The sequence below is a fragment of the Hemiscyllium ocellatum genome, chromosome 10, assembly GCF_020745735.1.
Source record: "Hemiscyllium ocellatum isolate sHemOce1 chromosome 10, sHemOce1.pat.X.cur, whole genome shotgun sequence".
NCBI lineage: Eukaryota > Metazoa > Chordata > Chondrichthyes > Orectolobiformes > Hemiscylliidae > Hemiscyllium > Hemiscyllium ocellatum.
Window position 1 is genome coordinate 21274801 of NC_083410.1, and position 27945 is coordinate 21302745.

At 42.3% G+C, this 27945-nt stretch overlaps 1 protein-coding gene across 5 annotated transcripts in view; it reads right to left on the reverse strand.

Moving 5' to 3' along the window:
* Positions 1-27945, reverse strand: part of birc6 (baculoviral IAP repeat containing 6) — a 256486-nt gene that overhangs the window by 82692 nt on the left and 145849 nt on the right. For all 5 annotated transcript variants that reach the window (XM_060831329.1, XM_060831332.1, XM_060831330.1 and 2 more), the window contains 10 exons: positions 18677-18956; positions 16274-16530; positions 15745-15853; positions 14372-14593; positions 11961-12753; positions 11081-11224; positions 6961-7090; positions 4731-4862; positions 1950-2117; positions 391-564 (listed from right to left, as the gene is read on the reverse strand). In XM_060831329.1, the coding sequence (XP_060687312.1) occupies positions 391-564; positions 1950-2117; positions 4731-4862; positions 6961-7090; positions 11081-11224; positions 11961-12753; positions 14372-14593; positions 15745-15853; positions 16274-16530; positions 18677-18956 (2409 nt within the window). The remainder of the gene's footprint in view (positions 1-390; positions 565-1949; positions 2118-4730; positions 4863-6960; positions 7091-11080; positions 11225-11960; positions 12754-14371; positions 14594-15744; positions 15854-16273; positions 16531-18676; positions 18957-27945) is intronic.

The following is a 27945-nucleotide window of genomic DNA, read 5'->3' on the forward strand; positions in this document are numbered from 1 at the left end:
AATCTTCTTTGTAGACTCAGTAAAACACAACTTCTGCACTTTACTAGCTGACATTTCTTAAAGACATTTTCGCTGGAATGACAACGAAGCAAAAAAAAATTTCTAGATTCTATTGCACATTCATTTTATGAGACAAAAGTCTTGCCCCAAATCAGATTTACTGCTAAGACCAGCAATGACAAAGATTCGATTTACTAGTGTGGGCGTTGGAGGCTTTACTGCTGAGCAAATACCCTATATATTCCTGATGAAGTGCTTAAGTCCGAAACATCGATTCTCCTACTCCTTGGATGCTGCCTGTCCTGCTGTGCTTTTCCAGCATCACGTTCTCAACAAATACTCTACGTATGCTGAGTATTCATATGGACAATTAATAAAAAACGAATATACCTTTGTCTGTGCGGAGACGCTTAAATGAGTCAGTTTTTGACAACACTTGGTCACAGATTACTTTAGATCCAAGTTTGACAGTCAAATCTATTGAGCGGTAGCCTTGAGGGAGTTTGCGGTCATACAAAAGAGTTAACAGCTGGGCTAGTGTCACCTCTGCTGGCAGTGGTTGACCTACAAAACAACATCAAGAAGTTATTTTAAGAAATCTAATCAATTATTAAATTATGATTCTAACATTTAAAAGGCTATATTGTATTTTTATTCTGTTAACACATTACACTGATACACTGGAACATAACACATTTATTAGCATATGCCAAATTAACACACAATAAGCTATCAAAGAATAAAATTAAATTCATAATCACCTGAACAGGCAAACTGAGTCTCAGTTTAATGTCTTATTTGAAAGATGGAATTTCCAAAACTACAGCTTTCAATGACACCCTGCAACTCAAATTATGTGCTCAAATTCTAGTGAATGGTTCAAGGCCCATGTTAAGTCGATTTGAAAAAGGGTGTGGAAGGAGCAGTTAATATTACTGAATAATTTGGGAACAAACAAAAAAAGGTCTCAACTCCAACCATGCTAATTTGAGATAGCGAATTCAGTCTTTCAAAGTATTTAGAAAATAAAAATCTATTGTGGAAGTCAAATTATGAAAAAAGCTTAACTGGTTCACTGAAGATCTTTTATGGTAGGGAATCCGTGCTTCTCACATGATCTGGCCTATTTGTGGCACACTAATAACTCTCAAATTAACTTCTGAAATGTACAGTTCAGTTCCAAAGATTAACAAAAATCAAACTAGATTTCAACCTGATTGCAATGTAAGCAATGAATCAGGAATTCATGGAGGCAGATGATAACCCTGTAAAGTCCACCTAACATCTCAGTGTCCAATGTGCAGAAACTGTCACACATGCAAGAAACAGTCTGATGCAGGTATGATGCTGTGAATATGTCTAACTACCAATAACCCAAGATATTTCCATTTCCATCCCTCACTGTTAAAATAGGCAGATTTTATAGTCTAACAATTTCTGCTTTCAAGCTAATGTTTCAACCAGGTCATCATTTGATTCGCTTCTTGTAATTTTTTTGGGGAACTGAACTATACCCATTTCAGAAGGCAATGGCATAGGGAGGAGAAAATGTTTTGTCCCTGATGGATGAAAAATAGGCAAATTTACTTTCATCACCTGTAATCAGCCGGGTTCAATTCCCGCCTCAGGCGACTGACTGTGTGGAGTTTGCACATTCTCCCCGTGTCTGCGTGGGTTTCCTCCGGGTGCTCCGGTTTCCTCCCACAGTCCAAAGATGTGTGGGTCAGGTGAATTGGCCATGCTAAATTGCCCGTAGTGTTAGATAAGGGGTAAATGTAGGGGTTTGGGTGGGTTGCGCTTCGGCAGGTCGGTGTGGACTTGTTGGGCCGAAGGGCCTGTTTCCACACTGTAAGTAATCTAATCTAATCTAATAAAAGCTTTTGGAGAATGCAACGTGTAATTTACATATACTACTGCCGACTATTAATCTGTTCAAAACATTTACTCACCTGGTAAAAGTTTGTGGTACAGATGGAACACAGGAACACTAATTGTTTTGTTAGCAGATTCTGTAGATGAGGAAGTAGCTGCCAATTTATCAGTCATCACTCTTCCTCTCCTCGATGGCGGCCTTGGGGGTGTAGATGAAACAGCTCTCTTTGATTGAGACTTCAGACCTGATAAAGCATGGTAGAGTTAGCCCAATGAGAAACACTCAAAAGAAACATCAGGAATCCCACTGCTTCAAAATTGAAAAAATTGAAGTTAATGATTTGGCAAGCTAATACTTATCAACATACAAAAAAAGTCAGAAGCATAATACTTGCTATATCTCTTTCATGGAGGATTTCCAAAAATTAGTGCAATGACCAAATTAAGATCTGATCTGTTTAGATGATGCGTTTAGCAGAGTCACTCAACAATACTTTATTCTTAACAATGTCATAGAACAATCTACTGGATAGGACACACATTTATATATCTATAAGTAACTGATGATGCTATGCTTCCCAATTTAAATAAAGGATTGCTTTTGGTTGGGGGGCTTGAGCAGTGGGCAGAAAATCAAAGTTTAATGGTGCTAAGTCCTGAAACAAAATTTACTATTTATTTAAGTATCAAGAAGTCAATTTTTAGCCACCCTCCAAAGTACTGTTTGCTATTACTCTAATAACCTCCGATGAGCAGGAAGCAGAAAGTTTAATTCAGGATCTTTTCAAATATTGCTAACATATTATGTCGTAGCCAAGAAAAATTCCTGGGAATTCAACTATGTAAATGAAAAGAGGAAATGCTGGAGAAACTCAGCAAGTCTGGTAGCATCTATGGAGAGAGAAACAGTTAATATTTCAAGTCCGATGTGGCTCTCCAGAAATGTCAAATATTGTAAGACCTGCTGAGTTCTCCAGCATTTTTTCTTTTGCTTTCAGATTTCCAGCATCAACAATATTTTGATTTTACATCCACAAAAAATATTGCTTGTACTGACTGCGAACATCATGAAAACATTGTGGGCGAAATATATTCTGGAAGTCTTAACCTAATTCTTAGTGGGCATGATGAAGGAGCATAAAACTATCATACAGCATAAATTAATATTACCAAATCAGACTGCTCCACTATGGTTGTTATACAAAAGGATTTATAAAAAAGACAAGGGAATAGGCAAGGTTACATTAATCTCTAACCATTCCTGCATCAATGAAAGACAAAGTTTTCCAGGAGGGGATAGGGAATATCACTCCACATCTAAATATAATGCACTTGGCACTGCAAATTTAAAACAGTAAAGTGCTCCAACCCCCAGCATCTACTTTCCTCAGCTTAGTGAGGACAAGTTCATTTAAAAAAAGGTGGGAGGATTATAGAGCAGTGATGTAATCCATACCTCACCAAACCTCAACAGTTCTCAAGCAAGGTGGCCAGAGATCTCAACGTTGGAAGCATTGGAACGGTGAAGAGGATAGTGATAATCTTCAAGAAGACACAGACAGACAGTCTGGTCAGATGAGAAAGGTAAAACTTTAATGCAGAGAAATGTAGAAGTGACTGATCTAAATATCAAGATCAAGGGTAAATGTTTAAAAGGGGTGCAGGAAAAAGATACCTGTGTATAAATCGGTGAAAGTGACAAGCAGGTAGGGAAAGTGATTAGAAGGGATCCTGGACCGAATGATTAAGGACAGAATTCAAAAGCAAGGAAGCCTTAGTAAACCTGTACAAGACATGGATTGGGCCACAAGTGGTACAGTGTGTCCAGCTTTTGCCACTTCACTTTAGGGAGCACGTGAAGGTTTTGGACAGAGTGCAGAAAAGACTTCATAAAAATGGCTTCTGGAATGAGGGACTTCGGTTATGTGGACAAATTGGAGAAGCTGAGGATTTTTCTTCAGAGGAGAAATTAAACGATTTTATAGAGGTGTTCAAAACATGGGGCCTGGGCAGAGTAGATAGGGAGAAATTGTTACCAAATGATAGAAGGACAAACCACCAGACAGCATTCAACATTGTAGTAACTCGCAAAAGAAGCAACAGCATTATGAGAAAATCCCAAAAGAAAATCCAAGTGGTTAGAATCTGCAGTGAATTCATGATTAAGTGTAGTCAAAGCAATTGCAATTCTTGCTTTCAAAAATAAGACTGGCAATTATTTTGAGAGAAAATTATTTCCATTCTATGGGGAAACAGCAGAGCTAAAATAGGGGAGATGCTCGTTCACAGAGCCAGTACAGACACGATGGGCCAAGTAGCCTCCTTTTGCACAATAAGTATTCTTGTTGTCTAATTGCAACTGAAACTCAAATATCCATACAATAATCAATCCAGAGAAAATTAACTGCAGGATAACTGTACTAATCACTTTGGCAATTTTACTCTTTAAAATGACCCCTTCCCATGACAGAACAGAGATCTTTGAACCTCAGTATATTCCAGCAACACCAAAACTGTACATCAGTCCACATTAACATATGTTTAAGCAGCCTTGTCCACTATGTTTTAATTGAATTATAATATTGTATCTCTGATGTTTTCTTTTTTGATAGTTTTTAAATAAACTATTAGAACAAAAAAAGTTAGAAAAATAATCTGTATTTATTGTGGCACAAACAAGTATTTCACAGTGCATTGGCAATTAACTTAAATATTCTGTATTCCGAAGTCAACCAGAAAGGAACTAAATCTTTTACTGTATAATTAAGTGGAGAGGTTGACATTAGTTGAAGGGAGTTTAAATTATCAAAAAAGTGAAGTAGCATACACTAAACAGTTGTATCATAAACATTCATTACCTGAGGCAACAACAACACTGTAGTTGTCTTGGAAGCCATTGTCACTCTTCAACTTGTCTTTTTCCTCTTGGTTCTTTTTCTCTTTTTCTTCTTTTTGTTCACTGATTAACTTTGCAGTGATACTTGGTGTATCTAATGTGCAAATGTACATAGGGTGAAAATACATCCATATTAATGGCTAACATGCTAAACACAAGTTTAAAATATTCTGCCATTTTCAGTTTCTCATAAGCATGGCTTCCCCTCATACCCAAACAGACTTGAGTTATTGAACAATGTCTAATACTTATCTGCAAGCACAGCAGTTTGCTACCAACTTAATTGCTAACATTCTTCTTTCCTGGTTGAGTCACAACACCCATGCATCATATACTAACTGTTCATGCATAGTTTATTTCTCAACAAAGCTACTAGCACGTTTTGAAGGAAATGATAAATAAATAACTGTTTATTAAACGTCTTGTAGAAAGGGTGATTTATCAGAGAAATATTAACAAACTATAAATAATATTTACTGAGAGTTGCAGCACCATTAAAATTATTGAATTAATATATCCTTAAATCATTTTCCATTAAATGCCAATTGGAGATTAATTATTTTGCCATTCTCTAGTATAATTTTAAGAAACGTTAGACAACATTTAAAGCATTAACCTAACACTTCAAATTTAAAACAAACAAGGTTTCTCAAGTTCTGAAGTACAGTCAGAATGGACTCGTAACATTAACTGTTACTCTCTCCATTGACACTGCCAGACCTTGGTGAGTTGCTCCAGTGTTCAGTATTGTGTTTTATGCTTAAGCTTTCAGTTGGTAACTAAATAATAGATATTTTCAAATAATATTGTGGTATTTAACACCACAGAACAGTGGCTCAGTGGTTAGCACTGCTGCCTCACAGCGCCCAGGGACACAGGTTCAATTCCAGCCTTGGGTGACTATCTGTCTGAAGTTTGCATCTTCTCCCTTTGGCTGCTTGGATTTTCACTGGGTAATCCAGTTTCCTCCCACAGACCAAAGACATGCAGGTGGGATGGACTGGCTATGCTGAATTGCCCTCCAGTGTTCAGGGATGTGCAGGCTAGGTGGATTTGCCATGGTAGGATTACAGGGATCGGAGGGATGGTGGCCAGGTCTGGGTGGGATGCTCTTTAGGTCGGTGCAGACTCGATGGGTCAAGTGGCATCTTTCCACAGCAAGCATTCTAGGATTAATTTGGATTTGGATTTGGATGCAGACTATACAATTAACAATTTTGAAGATACAAAAATTGACCAACTGGTTGATGATAAACAAGAAAGCTACACATTGTTGGAAGTTACCAAAAACAGGTCAGATGGCAGACAAATGGTAAATGGGAGTTCAGAGAATGGAGATGTAATACATTAGGGGAAGATAAGAGGTACATAACAAATGGGCAGATTCCGAGAAGTCTGGAGGGGCCTTGGAGGTAAGCTGGATGGACAAGATTACATGTGAGATGCTTGCTTTCATTAGCCAAGGAATAGAACATAAGAGCTGACATGGGAGATTTTGCTACGAACAATATAAAATGCCAGTTAGGCAGAATGGAGTATTGTATGCAGTTCAGGTGTGAGAAAAATAGGCAAGATTTTACAGTAATAAAAAGTCTTCCTTTGTGCTAAACATTTCAATCAAAGGATTCAGCAACTTTTATTTTCTTAAGAAAAGCATTTAAAATTAGGTTGAAAGTACTTAAATGAAAATTACTATAATTTCACTTAATCCATGCACTTATCACATCATTAAAAATCAAATGAATTGCATTTAGTCCACTCAAATATTTAGTCTTCAACAACTTTTAACTCAGTAATGAACCACAAGCACATATGCATATTACAGAAATAATCCTAAATTTTGGGTACTATGTACAAAGAATATCAAGGTTGGTCCATCATGAGGAAATCATTCCAGTTTAACTTTATTCTTCTATTTTAATTTCACAAAATGTTTGCAATAATCCTGGAACTTTCCATCTATTTTTGGATCTGAAATGCCACAGATAATTATGCACAAATTCCCATCATGGTGTGCCAAAGTTGCTGTAACATGTATGTACACAAAATTAATTAAAATTCTGATGGAAAGGGTTTCTGAGAGATTATACGTATCAAAAGTGCAGATTCAATCCTTCAGGCACTGTCTAAGGCGAGGTCACAGTGCTTTAGTTGAAACCAATCAGATACGAAATAAGGCTTAAAAGTTCTACCTGATACACGATCCAAAACTTCAGCCAAAGTGGTTGAAATTGGTAAATGAAGGGTGCGATATTTATGTCCAGCTCCATACATGGGATGTTGAATGACATGGCTAGTGGCGTTAATTCTGCCTTTATAAAGCTGAAGGAGAAAAAAAATGAATTGATAAACAACAATGATTCAATCCCAAAGCAGAAATTAATAAGGGCACAGTGTAATGTTAAAAGATTAAATTGTACTCTCTCTCTCTGGATATTAATGTAATATTAAAGAGTTAAACTACACTGTCTTTGTGTGGGGACGACATTCATGCAGGAATGCAAATGACTCCCCACTCCAATTAGACATTTGCTGCTACTATCCTGCTATTATCAAATTAACCTGTCATTCAGCCCCTTCCGCTCAGAAATGCTTTCTAGCCATCTCCTGAAGCTAGGGCACATCATGCCTACATTGTCTTGTGGAATAACTGAATCAGGAAATCATCTGCATAACGAATCCCCAGGATTAGGGGATTTACATTTGCATTATCTTCAAGGATGATCTTATCCTACATTGTACCTGGGATAACGTGACTGTAAGTGACAGGGGGTTTGCCTTGAGTGGTATGTGACTGGGGGGGGAGTGGTCAGAGTATCTGTGAGCATTACCAACTGACCTGTATAAAGGGATGTGTTTTCTTTGTTCAGGGCCTCATTTTGATTCAACTTTGCACGCCTGTGAAGAGTGTCAAAGGGGTCACCTAGCTTCTACAGGTTTTACTAAAATTAAACTGTTTGCAGAAGTTGGTATGTGAATTGCATCTTGTGTGTGAAACCTCAGGAAAAGAACCTAAAATTTGGGATAGAAAGATTGTGCTGTGAAGAGAAATACAAAATTTTAATCTGGAAACTAGTCTGGGTTAGTACTGATCATCCATACAAACAAATTTAGATTCTGTTATTTTTAATTATGTTGATCCATCTGAGTCAGAGTTATTGACAGCACAGGAGACTATTCAGTTCATGGAGTTCATGCTAGCTCTCTACGGAGAAATCCAGTCTCAGTCCTCTACTCAGCCACTATGGCAGTACAAGTTTATTTCAAGAGCCCACATAATTGCCATTTAAAACCATTGTTTCCACTTCATGATCAAGGGTAGGAATTCCAACTCATTACTAATCATATGTTAAAATGGTTTTCTTCATGTTCCCTTGCATCTCATTCAAAATCTTATATCAGCATTCCCCTAGCTTTTGTACCAACCAATCTCATCACCTTCATCAACTCTATGCCTCAACTGCCTTTACTCCAAGGACAATAACTCAGACTTTCCAAATTAACCTTGTGACTAGAAAATCCTTGCCCTGGAATAATTCTGCAAATATTCTCTCAAGGATTTTAACTTCTTTCCTAACATGAGGTGACCAAAGCTGGACAGAATACTCCAGCTGAAACCTAACCAACATTTTATGTAGGTTCAGTAAGACTTCACTTCTGTGTACTAAATTCCCTTTACTCACATACAAGCATGCTCCATTTATATTTTGTTAACCAAATAAAACCTATACGATGATGTGGAGCCTCTTTAAATGTTGACAAATTAGGTGCACGCAGATTTCTGTCTTAAAGGTAATTTATGATCCTGTAATTTCAATTAATTATGTCGGGCATTATGTTTTTTAAAACTATTTAGCTATCTATCCAATCTGACGAAGAACATTAATAGTTTTAGAATCAATGGATCCTTCATTTATCATTTTCGCAACTAGCCTGGTCATCTTTAATGATCTATGCACAAATAAACCCTCCCAGCAACAGACCGTTGCACCAGTTGGTTTATACTGTGTGTCCGTATTCTCCCCGCTTCAAACTTTTACTCATTAAATTTAATCTCTTATGTACATTCCATCAACCTATGCCTTCTTGAAGTCTACCACTACCATGCACACAATTCAATCATTCTTACACAATTGTGTAATCTGCAATTTTTGAATATACACTCCCTTTCTATTGTAATTCTATTGTAATTTTCTGGTCAGTGCATCTGCAATTCTTTACTTTTCTCAACATCCTTGGATGCATTCCATTTGGTGCTGGTTTTTGTCAACTTTAAATAAAGCCAGCCTTTTAATTTCTCTTCTTTCACAAACCAGTACTACCATTACCTCAGATCATCCATGATCAGAAGAGGCTCAAGCACAGTGGCCTATTCCCTTTAGTTCTTTTCAGTCATTCCTTCAGTATGATTTTGGCAACATCATCTTCCTTACAGTCCCCTTCTTTACATTAAGTACAGTTGCCCCAAATCACTGATCTCTATACCTAGAAGTGAGCTCCACATTCTCTGAACAGCATGCAAACAAATTTCTCATGTTTCTATTCTAATTCTCATATTTAATTTCACATCAATGTCCCCTTCATTCTATATGCTGCTAGAGACAGTCAGTTGCTATCTACTATAGCTCAACACTTCATTTTAAAACAGTTAGATTTTATTGCCCTGCAACACAAGCCGTAACTTCACAAACTTATTTCATATTTGCATGCAAAATTGTAAAAAGGGTTTTACAGTTTTTAAACTTAAAACTGTAGGGTGAACAACAATTGCTGAGCATTTCTCTTTGTTAACAATTTGCTCAAAGATGTGAAGGTACATTTCCAACAGATATATCTGTTTTGACACAAAGCTGCAGAATTGAGAGAAATAGGAGTAAACCACATAGCATCTTATTAATGCAAAGAGGCAGATTATGGTTATATATTTACTATCAGCAGGGATAAGTAAATGTTACATATGGATGCCATCATTTGAATTTTGTATATGAAACCTTAGTACATTTGTTTCTAAAATCACCACGTTCAAAGATTTCATATTAGTCAGTTCAACAGATACAGTTAAAAACTGCCATCTAGTGGATGCATCCCGACTTTGTAATCCAGAAAATAGATTATGTTCACCTGCAATGTGGATTGCTGGTTTTATCTTACTGAAGACAACAAATTCTACTTCTATTACACATGAGATTTTTAATTTACATTTTAAGAATCACATTATACAATCACAATTCATTTCTTCATTAGAATCAGTAAACCACAGATTGTCCAGAATACCTAAAAAATCTTCCATCCCCATGACCTCTCCTACAAGGGCAGCAAATGACACAATCACCTCCAAGTTTCCCTCCAAGCCCCACACCTCCTGACTTGGAACTGATGCAGGTGTCCTTACACCCCAATGACAAAGAAGGCAGCTCACCGTCAATGCAGTTGGGCATAGTCAATAAAAACTGGTCTAGCCAATGATGTTCATATTCCATGAAGAAATTTTTAAATCCTGCCTTTCTAATAATTAAAAACACTAATTAATGGCACACATTGCTTGGATTCCAAGACGCTTTATTGAATACTATGAAGTCCACAGACAGCAATTTCTAGTTGATTAGATACATTGTACTCATTTCTCTCATGTATAAGTTACCCTAAGATTTCTTATTAGCTCTATTTCTGCACATAAAGCATGCAATTTTAGAACCATGAAGATCATATAGTAAATAGAAAACCAATACCTAAACTAAATGGAGTAGCCTATTTTTAAACTGTACTTGTGAATACTACAATGTAAATTATAAAAGACAATCCAAACAATTCTGGAAAGAATTAAAATCCTTTCTTAAAAATCAAAAATAAATCACTTCTGTTTGGATATATCCTCAAACCAGCCTATATCCCTTTGTGGAAAATAAAACGAGAAGACTTGTAACTGCGTTTCATTCACTTTCTGAATTCAGCAAAAGAATACTGAAGATATAGTGCACATTACAAACACAGGTTTATGACCAGTTTTAAAAAGTGTCACTTGATATATCATACTAAAGTCGTGACAGCCACACTCAGTAGATTAAGATGTACATTTGCATGGAATATATTTTGTGATATATTCATATGTACATGGGGCACTGGGATTGCTAGTTACTGCCACATAATGGGCTCAGGCCTCCTCTTCTCATTCTAAATAATATTTCTATTTCATAAAGTGTAAAGTATACATTTGAATACAAGTTAATATTAAGAAATTATCACTTTGATCCGTTGTTCCAAACTGAACTCAGGACATCTTTAACTCTGTTCACAACATCAATCAGTACTTACTGGGCAAGGAGAATGAAGAAACACAGTCACTTTCTCATCTTCAAGCATTAGCTGCAGGAAAAGCCTCCTAATAAAGCCAGAAATATTTCCAGATGTTGGGACATTTGGTCGCTGAGGTGTTGATTGAAATAATTCACAGAGAACCTGAAAGTATTTAAATTTTAAAATAAATTTAACTTGTTATTTATTGTTTATTAAGAATCTGACAATTTTTTTTACCAACTACTTCAACTCAACTCAGCAAAATACCAAAATCCCATTATTTCTAACTTGTTTCTTTAAAAATAATAAAATAAATAAAAGTAATCTTGTTAGAAATTCAATTCTTTTTAATAACTACACCATGGTTTAAAGTTCTACTCAGGATGGTGAGCAGACCTTATAAAACTAAACAAAGGTCGACAGTTGCAGGGCTTCTTCAGTAGCTTAGAAGGCAAGTACAGCATATGCAGTTGGACATTTCACGGAGACAGACAAGCCTAAATACTTCCGTTCACCTTAATTCTCACACGCTCAGTTGAAAATTCCATCCAGCATCCCTTGCTGGAAAATACATGCACGGACAACAAGTAAATCGAGGATGGAGCTTACTTTGAACCATCCCATACATTTTAAAAGATGGAATTATGATTTAAGTTGCAGAGATGCCAGAATTTGTCACTAGTGTGCATCAACATGTCAAAGGCAAGAAAGGAGAAAAATAAGTTCTTCTTTCGAGGTAAAAAAATGACCAAGCACGCAACTAATTACATTTATGCATATTTTCGCAATGACTTGGGTTAAAACGTTAGTCTATATACAACCCTAATTCAGTCATTGGATACAGGCACTCAATCAGAAACACTGAAGTGAGGTTTACAGAATAGTTTGTTGTTATTACCTGAGCCATTAATTTTTGATTGTTTGGATGACAAGAAATGCACTGCAAGAAGAATGCCACGGTGGAATTTTCAATTGCTGTTCTCTGTTGAGTCGTCAGTCCTACTCCTGCAGGTGAAGAAGCAGAAGGAAGGTATCTTGATCCAATGTGCTGGGACCCATTGTGGTGGTGGTGTCCAGAGCTGATACTACTGGAATGGCACAGCAAGAACAACAGAGCAGTCCACAGGGGGTTTACTTCAGGTCCCCCTAACCAATCCTTCATGGTGTGGCTGCTACCTACTTCAGTTAGAAACCGCAGAACAGGAGCCACCAGATCTGCTGTGAGGGGGACCTTGCTGAGTACACGCTGCTGGGAATGATGCCATTTGTTTCTGTCTGTGGCAACCTCTGCATAAGGCACTGCACAGTCCAAACTGGAAATATGATTGAAGCAAAAACTGATTAGGCTCTTCACAAGCATTGAAGGTAGGCTTGACTCTAGGAGCTGCTTGATAGCTTCTGGAGATTGGGTTGCTGCAGCAAGAGTAGCAAGGTGAGATTCATTGAGCACAATGGGTGCTTGTGCATTTTTGGAGTCATCCGTTAAGCCAGAATCCATGTCCTCTTTCTTGCTGTCATCTGTCATTGATAGTCTGTGTTGCATTTGTAGAGAAGGTAGAGTGATGCCCATCCAACCCATTAGCAAAGAAAAGTAGCTGGGATGAATGTGGCACATGGAACACAGCAAACTGTCTACAGCTTTCTTCAGAACCATGTTGCAAGGAAGTGACATGGACCAGTTAAACAGCAACCTGAAAAGATAAGAAACACATGACCAGAGAGAACATTTTACTTAATCTGTGCTTCAAATAGATGATCTCCGATTTTTAAACAGTGACCCCCTAGTTCTAGATTTTCCCATGAGAAAGCATCCCCTCTACAATGACCCTTGGGGTCTTGGAAGTTTCAAAAGATAGCAAGATAGCAAAATGCAGAAACATAGCTATACATTGAACAATACAATAGCAGTCAAGAAACTGGATAATCTCAGTAAAAGGCTGTCTAATGTATTACAGCATTGCAAAAATCTTCAAAGGAAGATATCTTAATTTGACAGGATTCCATCCCATCTTCCCCAATCAATGCAACCCCTCGTGCCAGTGAAATGCTCCAAAGGCATGTCTGGAAGCGGATAAATAAAAGGTGAAAATGCAACTTTGTTCACTTTAATTGGAGGAATGGAAAAGCAGATTACTTAAACCACAACTGACTGCCAAGTGTTATGGTATAGACAGATCTGGGTGCCCACAGAGATAGCATGCAGTAAAATAATAAGGAAGTCAAATGGAATATTGCCACTTATTGCAAGGACAATGGAACAAAATGCTGAAAAGCTCTGCTGCCAAGTGGACAAGAGATTGGTCAGATTACACCTTCTCCTTACATAAGGAGGGTTACATACATTCATTGGAGGCAATTCAGAGAAGGTTCATTCAACTGAGTCCTGGGTGAATGAATTGTCTGATGAGGAAAAGATGAACAAGTTGGGCTTATGTTATTTCAAAGGGGAGGTACTGTTATTAAAATAAATACAATTCAGAGGGGAGCTGAAAGCGCGTTTCTGCTTGTGCTGGAGTCTAAGACGAGTGAACAGGGTGAAAGACTTACATTTATATGACACTTTCCATAACACCTGACATTTCAAACTGCTTCATAGCAAATGAAGTACTTTTTGAATGATGGTAACTGTTGTAACGCAGGAAACTGCAGCCAATTAGCATCCAAAAGCAATAACAAAAGCATTGGCAACAAAGTTATCTGAGCAGATAACTTTGTGTTCTGTGCAATGGTGATTGAATCCAAAACCTTGTTACTCAGAGGTGAGGGTGCTACTTACTAACTGAGCTTCAGTTGACATTGAAGTTTCAAACTAAGGGGTTTCCCATTTAAGATGAAGAGGAGGAGAAATTTCTTCTTGCAGAATTTTGCAGTATTCTATCCAGAGAGCCATTGGAAGCTGGGTCACTTATTATATTCAAGACCTCTCTGATCAGGAATTTCCTGACATTCACCTTGTTGCTAGACAGAAGTTTGTCAAGGTTACAGGAGGATGTGTACACAGTCTGCCTAGCCACAATCTTAACTAGAAAATGGTTGAGAGAAAACAAAATAGCAACGCTTTTTGTAGACAACAATGTTGATGACTTCTTTAAGTCTTGAATTTACAGCCACTGTATCTGTCAGAAGTTTGCACAGATTAGCAGCATTTGGGGTCTAAATTTCCAAAGGTTCCTCATTTTAAACTGCTTATTGAGTAACCTATGAATTAATATAGAATAACCAACATGAAAACAGAAATCAGAGGCCTGAAGCAAGCAATGAAAAGTTAATCTTGAAACAATGAAAATATTTTGTGAGCACTGTACTTACTCAAAAAGTTCTCTGTTTAATAAACCTGGAAGATCATACTCAACAGGTAGCTCATAGCTATGCCACAGGACAGCAGCTACACAATGTAAGTGAGATGGTGATGGCATAAGGAGGCCATACTCGCGAGTTACATTCTCCGAATTTACAGTGGCCATGTGGTCATTTCTCTTCAGTGCAGCCACTCCTGCAGAGTCATAAACCCACTTCAGCAAAGCTTGAATCCTGAAATAGAAAGGCCCGTGTGTTAGCTCCATGAACAAAAAAAAGTTAGAATATTCTCGTTACTTAATAGCTGGAAACTACAGTACTCAATGACAATGGCCACCATCAAAATGCTACCCACACATTAGCTCATCAACAAACTCTTCATTGTCCAATTGGTAGATGCAGTACTAACGGCTGAATTCCAATGAAGTTCAAACCTGATACTAACCAGTACAATTAGAATATCATTGGCAACAAAGTCATATGCAAAGGGAGGAAAGAAAAAAAAGCAGGGTCCCCAATCGTTGTGTTCAGAAGGGCCAGTGAACCACATCTCCTGGTTAAATTAGTTAATATAAGTCACACAAACAACTATAATCAAAGTCTGAATGAGAGTTCAATATACAAACATTTAACAACTTCATTGACAGAAACAGGTGGAGCCCAGACAATAATGGCCCACATGGCTCTTCAGAACCCAAAGGAAGAATATTGTTCCTATCAGATAAATAATTTGAAGCCACCTTTTCAGTGCCTTTACTGCTTGTAAGATCAGACATATTACATTCACTCTGGCCTATTATATAACATTAGCACCCCTGATTTACAGCATGAAAAGGCACATTGCTCTAAAAGAGGTGGGTGTTCCAGCTGTCAAATGAAAGGTTCCTTTGTAAATGGTGGCAGTTGGAGGTCGGGCGTAAACAGAGTGCAAAGACATGCAGTCCATATTAGAATCCATCCTGCTGTGTTTTCCAATATTTTTCAAACAATTTTTAAAAACTTCATTTTTGCATGACTTCATGCATAACTTTGCATAAAGATGCTGATTCAACAGTGAGCACTGAGCCCTGATGATGTCATGAAGATCATAAACTATATTTTTAGAAACTGTCAGAAAACACAGGATTGGTCATTATGTTATTTTACAAACAGGCACTATAAAATCTCACCTGGAAAATCTGCTGTGGAGTGTTTACATAGCAGTAAAGTGGTAGTAAAAAGACACATCCACTGCATGGCCATTTTGGTGAGATAAATTATCCTTAACACATTTTGCCTGTTGTAAAAAGGCATGGCTTAGACCATTATATATGAAAATTCCCAAAAAATAATTTATCTGCAGAAAATCAAAAACAGATCTTATCTATACAACACTGATACATCACCTGTCTTTAGTACCAGGATCCTGAGTTGTTCCAAGTTGATAAAGGATATCGATAGTTGAATCTGAAGATAGACCATTCAGTCGCCCGAAAAGCAAAGGGCTATTTAAATCTAGACAATCAAAAAAGATATCACAATGATCAGAGTCACCTTTGGGAGGGTTCACAGGTGTGTCGGGGAAAGGAGCTATTGGGAGAGAAGGAAGAAAGGAAAAGCGTGCATACCCATGGTCTAATTTATAGTTTTAACAGCAATGGTAACCATTTTAATTTTCTCATCCAACTAAATTAAGAACAGGAACCAGCCATTTTACCTTTAAAATCTATTTGCGTTACCTTCCTAACAGGCTGTAAAACCATTCTAGGTTGGTTCTTACAGCAGTTAAGCTAAGAAGTTAAGCTAGTGCCATCTGCACATCTGTTAACTGTTATTATCTCCCATCAATTAACATATTACAACTGAATGAGTGAAGGAGATCAAAAACCTGCTTACCCCTACATTTTAAACAGCTAGGATTAAAATGTTCCTTACCTGTTGGATCAGTGCCTGAAGCAGCACAATTCCTTAAGAGAATATCAATCAGTTTTAGGCCAATTCTGGTTGACTGCAGTCCAATCTTAACCAACACAGCTTCAATATTTGGTGAATGCATACCACAATATGGCGACATTAGCAGTGCAGCACAGGTCTGCAACAGATTAGCAGTAGGAGCTGCTGCACTGGCCATCATTGCTTCAAGTTCACTGATATGGGTCAAACAGTGGTGAAGAAGTCGCATCCAACCAATACTGAAAATAGAAATAAATCATTAAAACATACAGAACAGGAGGACTTTTAGATCATTGTAGTACAATCATGCTTACTTGTAAATTTGGTCTTAACATTCCAAAAAGTTAGGGCTGGACAAAATAAAACTTATTTCTCATCTGTATCAATTTTCTGTGCTCTGTTCCAGCAGCACTCTTTGGATGGGTCTCATTCCCACGAGTAGCAACAATTCAAACAGGAGGGCAAATATTGAGTTCAAGATGGTAACTCATCCATGGATAAGCATCACAGTTGAAACTGATGCTGTCCTTAGCTGATGTCCACATTTACAAAAAGGTTTATAAGCAATTAAATATAGACAGAAATAGAAACTCTAATCTCTTTTTTTGATTTGAAGCTAAATGCATCACTACTGCTGACTAAACAAGATCAACAACAGAAGCAGAGTACAAGAAGGAATAGACTTAGAACTTTTCCTTTTTACATGTTTTAGCTACTAATTTTCATATTCAGCTATAGATCACAGGTTCTACATAAGAGTGAATTGTACTAAATGTTTGTATTATTTTTTGTACTACTATGTTTGAAGCATATGTAATAAACAGGTAATAGCACTTATGACATCAGATATTCAACCTTTCCCAATCTCTAGAATAACTGCAGACTTCTGAACAGCTTGATTGGGAGACATTACAATTATGAAACCTTATGGTTATGTTTAAACTGTCTCTTGTAAGATAAAATGAACTGCCCCGAAATGGGGGTGGGAGAGAGGATGCTGAAATTATGGTAGAATCTGGGGAAAAGTCTCTGAGATTTGACTGCCCTGGAGAAAGAGGCCAGGGCAAGACCAAAGGAAATCAAGTGACAGTTTCCACACCTTCACAAACTTCTCCAAAGCAAATGCTGCAGAGGGACACAAAGCAAACTTTGCTGCATTAGCCCAAACAGAATGCTGGTTCCCTGTTCTAAGAGGTGGAACTTGTGAAGGACAAGGAGCTGCTGAGGGTGCTTTGCTGCTAGAAAGTCAGGAGGAGTTTGGACTGGAAGTTGCAAGGCTGCATAGCTGAGAGTGTGATGCAATATAGAAGATCACACTTACTATTGACAGCCAAGAGCATGCACAGTAGCAGCAAAACATTTGAAAAGCTTTTAAATAGAGGGATGAAAACTTAAAAATCACAAAAAATGAAAAACAATCAAGGGAAAGCTAATATTAGTGAACAGAAAAAAAGGTTAAGCAAAGTAGATTTTTAATTGTTTTAAAATCAGCTTTACATTGTACATGCACATCCACATGAAAAATCTGAAAGAGCATGTAGAGCGAATATTCTTCATAGGATTGCTGGTGTCAGCAGATATGAAATGTGTAGTCTAATGTGCCAGTTGTCTATTAAGTAACTTATAGTCCACATCCGTTTCCATGTGCTAGTTACAGCAAAAGTCAATGCAAAATCTTGTCATACAATGCTCTATCTCTTGAGGGATGAGAACAGAGTGAATAGACGGCAACTATTCTCCTTCGTCAAAGGATCAAGGGAGTATAATTTTAAAGTGAGGGGGGATTTGAGGAATTTGAATTTGAGGGGATTTTTCATCCAAAGAATGGTGGGAGTCTGGAATGCACCATCTGGGAGGGTAGTTGAGGCAGAAAACCTCATAACCATTACAAAGTACTTTATAAAGCACTTGAAGTGCCATAACATTCAAAGCTGTGGGCTTAGTTGGGAACTGTGACTAATGTAGCTGTATGCTTTTGCTGGTCTTGACTCGATAATCCAAAGGGCCTCTTCTCGACTGCATGATTCTGTCTGTGTTCCCTTAAACCCTAACTAACCAACTTTATACCCCTAGTGGTATCAATCATCAGCTCAACTCACCTTAACTACTTTTCTCACACTTACAAACCTATTCTCCATGCAGGCTCTCGTATTTACAGACACCACCGTAACTTTGCCATCTCACATGGCATTCTTCACTTGCATTGCCTGGATTACAGACTGCCACCTCTGGCTACCCATATCCCAATACCCCTCTCTCTAACTTTGCATCCTTCTAAATTCTGGACAAGATCCTCTCAGAATCGCTCAACATAAGATGACGCCTTTAGAATATTTCTCGAACTTTCTTCTAATAGTTACTATCAGCACAGTTCCAACATTTTACCTGGTTTTAGAAACTTGATCCTCTGAGGGCAGGAAAGGGTTATTCACTGTTGCAGATGAAGTACTCCCAAAGGCTGTAAGACCCAGTAGTTTGATCTGCGAAAGACCCAAAGTGCTGGCATCCCGTGGGCGGTGTAGCCGAAGGCAGACAGCTGAAGCAACTTCAGCTTTGACCAGCTGTATTTTAATATAAGTTAGTCCACTAGTAATAACGGGGGTAGAAAGGGGCAACATGTTCACTCCATCGGCACTGATCTCAACTGATACGGAAGAAGGACAGGCTGAAAGAAAGAAAGTGGGATAAATATATAAATGTTCAGTCTGACAGCTGCATAACTAAAAGGTTAATTTTGATTCTGGCATGTGAAATCAGCTATTACACAAATATTCTTTGGGTTAGGTAGTGTTTAGCATCATAACGTCCTTCATTATCAAACATTTGCTGGTAAAAACTGATTAATGGATCAAAGTTGTTGCAATTCCGAGCTCAATAATGCAATCACATACCCTCTGTCTTAATTCATGGGAAAGGAAGACCATTGGCAAGGTTTGCTGCCCATCCCCAATTGCCCTTGTGAAGGTAATAGCTAGCCATGCCTCAAATTATTGCAGTCCATTCAGCGTAAAACATTCACAGAGGCATTAGGAAGGATTTCCCTGCGGCAGGCTATTTCGACGAGAACTTCAGGAGTGTGGAGAATTGCGAGCAGCTCCTGAAGGTCTTTGAGAAGGAAGGGGAACCTCTGTTCTCCATCTTGTCAGCGGTCCCGTTGTGTGTGCTACCTGCGCAGAGTCATCGGGTTGTAACAATCCAGATGTACAATCCTCATGTCCCAGCAGATGTCCTGACCTTCTTGAGAAGATACGTCCAGGCCGAGGGAGAGAGTACCAACGTGGTCAATCCTTTCGGGATCTGGACCAGCAAACGACAGGTCAGGGTAACCCTGAGGGTCGATGCCAGTGGGAACATCCTCCACCCACCCTCCAGCTTTACCATCGGAGGAAGCAGAGGTTACCTGACGTACGCAGGGCAGCCGAAAGTGTGCCGAACCTGTGGGAGGTCAGGCCACATGGTGGCAGATTGTAAGGTGACCGTCTGCCGAAACTGCAAGCAGGAAGGCCACCCGACCAAGGAATGTAAGGAGGCCAAGAACTGTAATCTGTGCGGAGAGGCGGGCCACATGTACAAGGCCTGCCCAAGACGGGGAGCCGCCACCTACGCACAGATGGCCGGAGGTGGCAACACGAGTCGTGGACCGACTAAGACCAGCAAGGTACCACAAAACAGCACGGGAACGGTGTCTGGAGGCACCCAGAAGGATGGGCAGGCTGTAGCGGAGCAGACGACAGACAGCGAGGAGATGCAGCAGCCTATCCAAGCTCCTTCAAGATAGACGGAGGAAATGGAAGAGGAGGGATCAAAGGAGGCAGAGGATTGGATTACTGTCAATAGCAAGAAGAGGAAACCTCTCAAGGGTCCCAAAGCCACCCAGCGAAGGGGGAAGCGACACCTATATGACGAGGATACAGGCAGCTCTTCCGACGGTGAGGATGGGCGCAAGGAGGGTCGTCACCACAGGAAGAGACAGAGCGCCGTGGGGAGAAAGGAGGGCAGTACTGCCCAAGCAGGAAAAGACGATTCCTTTGAGGGGATGGGTAAAGACCTCGCCCCACCCGGTGAGAACCAAGAGGTACCCACCGGCCCACAGCTCCAGGTAACTGGGAGCAGCGATCCTGTGACAGCCCTGCTGTCAGATGGAGAACTGGACGGTGTGGACCCTGGGCCCAACACAAAAACACCAGAGTGGGGAAATGGCTCCAGCGTGGAGCCGGACAGCTACCTCAGCCCTGGGAGGGTCCAGCAGTTTGCCATGACCAAGGGGATGCACACAGCTACCCCAGAGGGGCAAGACCAGCAGCAAATGGACACTGTTAACCTCGTAAACAATTAAAATGGGGTTTAAAATTGCCAGCATCAATGTGCGTAGCATCAAATCGGCTACGCGATGTGTTTCTATGATGGCCTTTCTGGCCAGCGTTAAAGCCGACGTCCTGTTTCTGCAGGAGTGTGGGATACCGCACCTCAGCAGCTACAGGAGATGGTCAAGCTTGTGGGCCCATGGGCCGCCAGTTTGGTCGGGGGACAACGATAGCCGCGCCTCCGGCCTGGGTATCCTGTTGCGAGGAGGCAACTTCACCATCTCCGAGGTTAAGGTGGTGGTGGGCGGGCGCCTCCTCGTCGCCGACGTCATGTACAGGAATGCTCCCCTGAGACTGATTAATGTGTACGCCCAGTGGGTAAGAGTGAACGGTTGGCCGTCCTGCAGCAGCTTCCACTGTTGCTGGCTACGTCCAGGCCGGTCAATCTGGCCGCAGACTTCAACTGTATCATTGATGCAGATGGACGATCCGGCGGGGGGGGGACAATAAACTGGACGCCATGTCCAGAGCCCTGATGGACATGGTAAAAGATGCCAAGCTGCACGACGTCTTCAGCACCCCTGCAGACGGAGCGCAGCGTAGATACACCTGGTCAAGGGCAGACGGGTCTATCCGCTCAAGGATAGATTACCTGTTTGTGTCCCAAACGCACTCGGTCAGATCCACCGACGTCAAGCCGGTGTTCTTCTCTGACCACTGCCTCCTGCTGGCCCGACTGTCACCTACAGGACGAGCAGCGGACGGGTAAGGGAACGTGGAAGCTGAACACAAAGCTATTGACTCCAGGAAACATTGAGAGATTCAAGAGGGACTATGCAAGTTGGAGAACCGTGAAGCCCCTCTGAGTCCCCAGCGGACTAGTGGGAAACAGTAAAAGGGAACATCAAGTGGTTCTTCATCCTCAAAGGTATTCAGGAGGCGAGAGAGAGGCGGGGAAAACTGTCCCAGCTCCAGGAAAGTATGCAGAACCTGCTCCTGCTGCAGACGATGGGGGTCGATGTCACGGAGGACCTTAAGGAGGTGAAGGGCCAGCAAGCCTCGCTCTTTGCCTCGGAGGCTTCCAAAATAATCTTCCGGTCCAGGGTCCACTCGGTGGAGCGGGACGAGACGTGCTCACGTTTCTTCTTCCAGAAGGTGCACAAACAGAGCTCTGTGCTCAGCAGTCTGAAGGAAGAAGATGGCTCGATAACATCATCTCAGGCTGACGTCATGAGGATCAGTAAATCCTTCTATGCCAATCTGTATGAAGCAAAGCCGACCAATAGCGCGGCCTCCCAGTCGTTCCTGTCCTCTATCACGGAGGTCTTAGACAACAGAACACGCGATAGACTGGACCAGCCACTATCTCTGGACAAGCTAACCAAGGCCCTCGAGTCCTTTGAAAAGAATAAAACTCCCGGAAGCGACAGCTTACCGGTCGAGCTCTATTCTGCTCTGTGGGACTTGATTGGCCAGGAGCTGCTGGAGGTGTATGTCAGCATGCTTCAGACAGGTACCATGAGTGAATCCATGAGGAAACGCATCAACACCCTCATCTACAAGCGGAAGGGGGAGAGGGAGGAACTCAAAAATTGGAGACCAATCTCACTGTTGAACGCGGATTACAAAATTCTGTCAAAGTTAATCGCCAACCAGGTCAGGTCTGCTCTGGGGTCGGTGATTCACCCTGACCAAACCTGTGCTGTGCCAGGCAGGAAGATTGCTGAGAGTCTCGCACTCCTCAGGGATACGATCGCCTACGTGCAGGACAGAGGGTTGGACACCTGCCTGATCAGCCTGGACTAGGAGAAAGCCTTTGACAGGATATCACAGGTATATGAGAGATGTTCTCTCCAAAATGGGCTTTGGGGAGGGAATCTGCAATTGGATCAGACTGCTTTACACCAACATTGTCAGTGCAGTCTCAATCAATGGGTGGGAGTCAGATAGCTTCCCAGTCAGATCTGGAGCCAGGCAGGGCTGCCCTCTCTCTCCCGCCTTGTTTGTGTGCTATACAGAACCATTTGCCAAGTCCATCAGGAAGGATGCGAGCCTGAGAGGGGTGACTATTCCTGGCAGCGGGGGCCTGCAGGTTAAGGCTTCCCTGTACATGGATGACATCGCCGTTTTCTGCTCGGATTCGCTGTCCGTGCGCAGACTCATGTGCATATGTGACCAGTTCGAACGGGCCTCAGTGGCCAAGGTAAACCGAGGCAAGAGCGAGGCCATGCTCTTCGGGAACTGGGCCGACCAATCCTCGATCCCCTTCACCGTCAGGACCGACCACCTGTAGGTGCTGGTATTTGGTTCGGTTGGGGGGGGGGGTTTGGGGCGTGCGTCAAGTCTTGGAAGGAGCGTATCAGCAAAGTGAGGCAGAAACTGGGCAGATGAAAGCTAAAGTCGCTCTCCATCGAGGGAAAAAACCTGGTCATCAGGTGTGAGGCACTGTCATTGCTATTATACGTGGCACAGGTCTGGCCTATTCCCAGAACCTGTGCCGCTGCAGTCACCCAGGCCATCTTCCAGTTTATATGGAGATCAAAGATGGACCGGGTCCGAAGGGACTTGCTGTACAAAGATCTGGGCAACGGGGGAAAAAATACACCCAATGCCACCCTCACCCTGATGGCCATCTTTGTGTGTGGCTGCATCAAACTGTGCGTGGATCCCTGGTATGCAAACACCAAGCGTCACTACGTACTGAGGTTCTACCTGTCCCCAGTGTTATGAGGGATGGGCCTGGTCTCGCTGCCGCAGAACGCTCCGAGTAGTTGGACCGTTCCGTATCACATGTCCTTCGTGGAGAAGTTTATGAAGAAAAACGCCTTTGACCACAAGTCCGTCAGGAAGTGGTCAGCACGTAGCGTCCTTGAGACCCTTCGGGAAAAGGAGAGGACGGATCCTATCGAGCAGTTCCCTGAGCAGACTGTCAAAGCCATTTGGCAGAATGCCTCATCGCCAGAACTTTTCAACAAGCACCAAGACATGGCTTGGCTGGGGGCGAGAAGGCTCTGCCTGTGAGATCCTTTATGCACGCGCGAAATCTCAGCCACACCGCACGCTGCCCTCAAAGTGGCTACGGGAGGGACAAGACTGTCACACACCTCCTTCTGGAATGTGCCTATGCAGAAGAAGTCTGGAGAGGAATGCAGTGGTGTTTGTTGAGGTTTGTCCCAAGCAATGCCGTGACGCAGGACTCCGTGCTCCATGGCCTGATCCCCGGGACGCACATGGAGACGAACATCAACTGTGCCTGGAGGATCATCAACTCAGTGAAGGACGCTCTCTGGGTGGTCTGAAACCGGTTGATCTTCCAGCTGAAGGAGTTGACCCCGTCTGAGTGTTGCAGACTGGCACATTCCAAGGTCCAGGCCTACGTGTTGAGGGATGTGCTGAAGCTTGGGGCAGCTGCCGCCAAGGTGCGGTGGGGAAAGACCACTGCGTAACATCTGCCTGCATAAAAAAGAACAGGGGGCCCAAGCAGTCATTTGGGCTCTGCTGACGCCTCAGCTAAATATATGGGCATATGATTGAAAAATGTACTGTTTATTAACAATGATAAATTCTGATCTCTGTATGTAAATGTTTACATATGTATGGCATGATCAATCGTACAGACCATCAAATTATTTTATGAATAAAGTATATTTTTGAGATAATAAAAAAAGCAAGGTTCCCAGCTCTGATTAATACTGTGGTTCTCAATACCCTAAGGGCAGGCTCACTTCCGGTACCACATAAACAGGCAGAATCAAAGATCCCAGAAGACTTCGCTCGCAGGAGGGACACAATGGACAGACCTGGATGCCAGGAGAAGGGACATTTGTACATATTCGCTATTTGCACAGGCGGGAAATACAATGAAGAATCCTCTCGAAGACATTCGCACCTATTCACAGAGTTGGCTAGAATCTCCTTTGTCAATTAAAAGTGAATTGCTGTTGGCCAACGCATGATTAATTTCCATTCAGTTTATTCTTGATTTAATTGATTTACAATTTTCACCATTATACTGTAACTGTTTTACAATTATCACCTTTATTGTCGTACCCCTCTAAAACCTGCTGGCACCTTCCGCTCGGGGAAGAGAATCCTGGCCATCTGTGCAGAGAATCAGTTGTGTCAGCCTGGTCAATTTCTCTTCCGCGATATCGTTTCGTCTAATAAACCACTTGTCAATTTCACGATGATCCTCATTTGTGGTCTCTGATTCATTGGGCTGAATTTCTCCGACAGTTTGGTGCAGTTGGCAGGCCCTATCAACAGGGTAAGCGAACTTGACTTTTCATGTTGTCCTCCAACCGGGCGGCTAGCAGGCTGGTGACTCCCAAAATTGTGCCCATTTAGGCAGACATGTGATCTCACTTCATGAGAGCAGCTTCATGCCTGATCCAGACGTGGAAAGACAGAATGGCAGGGGTTCCCTCATCAATTCGGTCCGCCATGACCAGGGCCTCCAAGCCCTCCATTTTTTCCTCTCCAGACATCCCCAACAGTACCCTTCCACCGATACACTCATTCGTTTGGCCGAACTGGTCCTCACCCTTAATTTCTCCTTTGAATCCTCCCACTTCCTCCAGACCAAAGGGGTAGCCATGGGCACACGTATTGGCCCCAGCTATGCCTGTCTCTTTGTTGGCTATGTATAACAGTGGATCTTCCGTAATTACACCGGCACCACTCCCCACCTCTTCCTCCGCTACATTGATGACTGCATTGGCGCCACTTCGTGCTCCCGCAAGGAGGTTGAGCAATTCATCAACTTCACAAGCACATTCCACCCTGACCTTAAATTTACCTGGACCATCTCTGACACCTCCCTCCCCTGCCTAGACCTCTCCATCTCCATTAATGACGACCCACTTGACACTGACATTTTTTACAAACCCACCGACTCCCACAGCTACCTGGATTACACCTCTTCCCACCCTACCTCTTGCAAAAATGCCATCCTGTATTCCTGCATCCGCCGTATCTGCCCCCAGGAGGACCAGTTCCACCACAGAACACACCAGATGGCCTCCTTCTTTAGAGACCGCAATTTCCCTTCCCACGTGGTTAAAGATGCCCTCCAACGTATCTCGTCCACATCCCGCCCCTCCGCCCCCACCCCTCCAACAGTAACAAGGACAGAACGCCCCTGGTGCTCACCTTGCACTCTACAAACCTTCGCACAAACCAAATCATCCACCGACATTTCTGCCACCTCCAAAAAGACCCCACCACCAGGGATATATTTCCCTCCCCACCCCTTTCCACCTTCCGCAAAGACCTCTGTGACTACCTGGTCAGGTCCACGCCCCCCTATGACCCACCCTCCCATCCTGGCACTTTCCCCTGCCACCGTAGGAACTGTAAAACCTGTGCCCACACCTCCTCCCTCACCTCTATCCAAGGCCCTAAAGGAGCCTTCCACATCCAAAGCTTTACCTGCACATCCACTAATATCATTTACTGTATCCGTTGCTCCTGATGCGGTCTCCTCTACATTGGGGAGACTGGGCGCCTCCTAGCAGAGCGCTTTAGGGAACATCTCCGAGACACCTGCACCAATCAACCACACCGCCCCGTGGCCAAACATTTCAACTCCCCCCTCCCACTCTGCCGAGGACATGGAGGTCCTGGGCCTCCTTCACCGCCACTCCCTCACCACCAGCTGCCTGGAGGAAGAACGCCTCATCTTCTGCCTCGGAACACTTCAACCCCAAGGCATCAATGTGGACTTCAACAGCTTCCTCATTTCGCCTTTGCCTACGTCACCCTAATTCCAAACTTCCAGCTCAGCACTGTCCCCATGACTTGTCCGGACTTGTCCGACCTGCCTAGCTCCTTTTCCACCTATCCACTCCACCCCCTCCTCCTTGACCGATCACCTTCATCCCCTCCCCCACTCACCCATTATACTCTATGCTACTTTCTCCCCACCCCCACCCTCCTCTAGCTTATCTCTCCTCGCTTCAGGCTCACTGCCTTTATTCCTGATGAAGGGCTTTTGCCCGAAATGTCGATTTCGATGCACTTTGGATGCTGCCTGAACTGCTGTGCTCTTCTAGCACCACTGATCCAGAATCGGGTTTCCAGCATCTGCAGTCATTGTTTTTACCAAGACAGAAGACTGCCCAACAAATTGTCGCTTAAAACATCTAAAAATCAGGGAAACTGATAAGGGCAGCATCTTGTGGTTTTCAAATTTTCAGTTTGTGGTTTGTAAGTGTTTGTCTATAATCTGTCATCGCATGCCTGAGTAGTTTTATGAGCATTCCTCTGGTCAATTTCATAGCCTCTGGCTTGCGCTTGTCGACTGTGTGATACCACAGCTAAGAGGTTACATTGCAGTCGGCAATTAACTTGTCCTGCGCTCAGTTGTTTATTTAACAGGCAGTGACCGACAGCTGTGCTGTCTGGAGGCAGGTACATGTGCTGAATTCCTCGAAAACTGTGTTCACAGCCTGCAAGCTCAACTCCGAAGCCATTTCACAGTATGCCGGGAGCTATCACCCACGGGCACATTTTTGCACCAACCGGGTGGGGATAATGGTGCACAGTCACCAATCCTGGACATGACAATGCTTAGGAGGCACGGTAAATACGTTACCTTCAAGACTAAGGTTGGAAATTGTGTTGCAAAACCTGGGTGCCCGGTAGGCACAGTGCTCAAGGAAACAGAGGACAGCCGCTATGTCATCCCCTTCACTGGAGACCTGTACATCTGGTCCCAAAGAAATTGGCCATATGGGAGATCCTTTAAGTTTGAAAAGATTAACTATTGTACTGCAGCCATTGGGGGAGGGAATGGCGACCCCTTCAGGGGCACTGCCTACATGCTGCAGTGTCTGGGAAAATTCAGGGAAGTTGTGCAGCGGCACCAGCCCTAAAGTGAAAGATCATCGCTGAGCCCCCCCACTAAAACTGACCCTAATAACCCCCAGTCTCAGCCCTGCTGACTTATGCCTTGCAGTATCCCAAGCTGCCCCTGCCACCTCCGGAATGAGACCCACTGCTGGATGAGGTGAGGTGAGATGAGCTAGATGAGCCCAGAGAGGGCTCGCAGCAGGATATAGAGTAGCCCGATTTAACACCGCCAAAAATCTATGTCCAAATATATAAATCTCACAACTCATCCTGGCAAACAGCAGAATGAGGGGACACATTAACAATATTGAGAAACCCGGACAGAAAAGAGTTGCTTCCCACTCCCAGCCAGAAAGCAGCATTCTCTCAGACTTCCCCACCGGATGGACAGCAATAGGCCATATGCAACAGCCCGGGGACACCCAAGGGGGTGAAGATCTAGACCCCCGGGGAAGGTCTCTGTTCCGCGATCGGTCAATAAACACTAGCAATTCGGTC